The sequence below is a fragment of the Pomacea canaliculata genome, linkage group LG9, assembly GCF_003073045.1.
Source record: "Pomacea canaliculata isolate SZHN2017 linkage group LG9, ASM307304v1, whole genome shotgun sequence".
Lineage (NCBI taxonomy): Eukaryota > Metazoa > Mollusca > Gastropoda > Architaenioglossa > Ampullariidae > Pomacea > Pomacea canaliculata.
Genome location: NC_037598.1, coordinates 18647601 through 18650479, shown reverse-complemented (window position 1 = coordinate 18650479; position 2879 = coordinate 18647601). Strand labels below are relative to the sequence as shown.

General features: G+C 40.9%; 1 protein-coding gene across 1 annotated transcript; it reads left to right on the top strand.

The window, feature by feature from the left end:
- Nucleotides 1-410: 410 nt before the first annotated feature.
- On the top strand, nt 411-2562 carry LOC112572216. Its single transcript, XM_025251789.1, has 5 exons — nt 411-455; nt 581-864; nt 1053-1298; nt 1557-1774; nt 2332-2562. Exons 2-5 carry the CDS (start codon nt 621-623, stop codon nt 2560-2562), a joined length of 939 nt encoding a protein of 312 aa, XP_025107574.1. The 5' UTR covers nt 411-455; nt 581-620.
- Nucleotides 2563-2879: the final 317 nt, after the last annotated feature.

Here is a 2879-nt window from a genome sequence, read left to right as displayed (position 1 = left end):
TTTTTTCCAGTTAACTACTAAAACGAGGCACGAGACTACAAAGCTTCCGGTTTATTCACATTCTTTGTTACCGCTCGCCGAGACTAACAGCGGAGAACTTAGCAAGAGGCTAAACGTTGGTCTCGGCAAACATCAATCCACCTACACATGTCCTCGCTCTCACCAATATCAATATCATAATGACAATAACGTCTCAGCTTTTATTGTAAATGTTTTCAAATGATGTTTCAAACTTGTTGAAAATACCCTGATCTCATTGCTGTTGTTTATTGATGTGAGCTGTCATCTGCTTTAGATACTGTAGACGCACCACCAGCTCGGAAACCATAAACCATCTAAACAGGCCTCACAAAACTAGAAACTTAACCACTTCCTAGTTGTGTGACTATATAAGGAGGTGCTGGGGTCTGGTGGCAAGGGTCCTCTCAATCTGCAAGCTACTGCTTTGAAAGGATATGAGTATGACATTATTTTATAGCCATCAACTGTCGTAAACCTTACTCAAGGAAACGGCATGATAAAAATTTTACAGAATCTAACTCCTTACATTATTACAAATTATTCATTTTGTTTTTAACAGAGTTACAGTCTACAAGCCTGTGTTGTCGTCGATAAGATCCATGGAGTCATCATTTTTCATCGCTGGAACGTTCCTTGTTTTCATCTCCCTTGTACAGGGGCAGAGCATCTGCACGTCTCTGTTCGGAGTCCTGCCCCACCCCACGGACTGCAGCGGGTACATCGAGTGTGTCGGGGGTCAGCCGGTGCAGCGGCGATGTCCCACGGACAGAGTGTTCAGCTCCCTTCTAGACGACTGTGTCTTCCCTTGGGACACCAATGCCGACCTCTGTCCTAGAAAGCAGGGTTAGTGGCTGACTTTTAGAATGAATGAATCAATCAATCATCAAATTTGTTGTAGTCGTCGTTGCAGCTTAAACGGTGGTGGCTTCTTAGAGAATAGGTAATGGTAGGTAAAGTATTCATTTGTTGCTACAGATTACATATTGTGGAAATGTCTGTCAACTGTAGACACTAACTGAAAATGTTTGCAGATTCCGTGGTCACAATATGCACGAACTACTCCACTGCATTCTTCCCTCACCCGACCAACTGCCATCAGTTCTACAACTGCACTGGACACTCAACTCTCATCTACTTCCCCCCAGTGTCCGGTCCGGACTCAGACGACTTTTACCGGTTCGAATGCCCCTTTCCGCAGCTGTTCAATGACGTCACCATGCGATGTGAGGACTACCCTAACGTGCGGTGTGGACACAGGTTCCAGCCTCTAGGCCAATGTAAGAACAATATTATATTACACATTATAAAATAAATTGAAAAAAACGATTTTTTTTCAAGTAAACTGTTTCATATGAATGTCATTTTAATCATGAATATTACTTATGAAAGACCATTCTCCCTAATGACATTTTCCTTCAATGTTTACAATTTACATGTCAACATAATGTATTCATCTACGTTTGAAAGTTTTTTTTTTTAAAGCTGTTCTTTCATTTCCCCTTTTCGACCTCTAATCGCGGCCATTTTGTCGCCAGGTGAGTACGACCGACTCCGGTGCCAGACTGGTCGTTGTCTTTGTGAAAATCGGTGGCCGAGCTGCAGGGGCCTGCCTGATGGCGAGAATGTCTTCAAATACAGAGAGTGGTCTCCGTACTTTATTATTTGTAAAGACCAGCGACTTGCCGACATCGGTAGATGTTCAACACATCCAAGGCTGAATGTTCAGGAGGTACATCATAGAAAGTACACAAAAGCAATCTTAATATAAACAAAACTTTAACAAACTTTAAGTGGAAACGCTGAACAATGTTTGTTTGTAATTACTGGAGAAAACAACTAGTCTAATCTAAAACAACTAATAGAGGAAGACACAAAGGATTCGTTGCCAAACACTGGTCTTACTACTTTTCTATTTGTGATGACCACAGACTTGTCAACATAAGTGAATGCTCAACAAATTACTGGCTGAATGTTAAACAGATAAATCATACGAAAAACACAAAATAATCCTACCCTACGTTAGCAGACTGTATATGGAAACGCAGAACAACATTCTTTAGAGATTAGTGGAGGGAAAAAAGTAAATAACTAGTCGAGGAAGACAGAAAAGATAAAATCAGAGGTAGAAAAGATGAGTAAAGAAAAACTGTCCAGGTCTATAAGTACACAGATTTTTATACAAGTAAATGAAGGTGAGTGCTGTGTCTTGTACTATTCTATTTTATTTTTGTAAGGCCTACATTGAGTGACTATTCTCATTCATCAGATTATGCTTCAGGTGAAATTCTAGCGATGTTGTTTTTATTGCAGTATTTCTCGCCAGACCTTAATAGATGTGCAAGTCTGTATGAAATACCAAGGGAGCACAACGGCTTCTTTCTCAACTGCACGGGTCGTCCTGATGGCTTGTACCCGGATGACGGCACCAACAGAACAAACCTGTACTTCCGGTGCACTTCAGGGGTGCAAACGGAAATCTCTTTGTGTCCAGACGGCCAATATTTCAATGCACAATCGTCTTACTGCATCGCAGGTGTGTAGTTCACTTACTTCATGCTGCTCTCTAAATAAATGTTGTATTCCTTGTTTTCGGTGTACTTGTGTGGTCAACTCAAACCTCTTTCTGTCCTGACGGCCAACATTTTGATGCAATACTTTACATGTTCAGCAAGTTACTAAGGGTTGAAGATGAAAACAAACCCTGATTTGAAGCTGTCCAGAATCCTCTACCTGCAGTCATCCTCAACAATGACTGTGTATCCGTTATTATTTCTGAATACAACTAAAACCCACGTTGACTGTTTTACTGATGTTTGGGACATTTAAGATCAGGTTCCGTTTGCTATTAAAAAAGTAAA

Coding starts and splice junctions, on each gene's coding strand:
- LOC112572216 (XM_025251789.1), top strand. CDS start 621: ATGGAGTCATCATTTTTCATCGCTGGAACGTTCCTTGTTTTCATCTCC. Junction 865..1,052: donor CCTCTGTCCTAGAAAGCAGG/GTTAGTGGCTGA, acceptor AAATGTTTGCAG/ATTCCGTGGTCACAATATGC. Junction 1,775..2,331: donor ATCATAGAAAGTACACAAAA/GCAATCTTAATA, acceptor TTTTTATTGCAG/TATTTCTCGCCAGACCTTAA.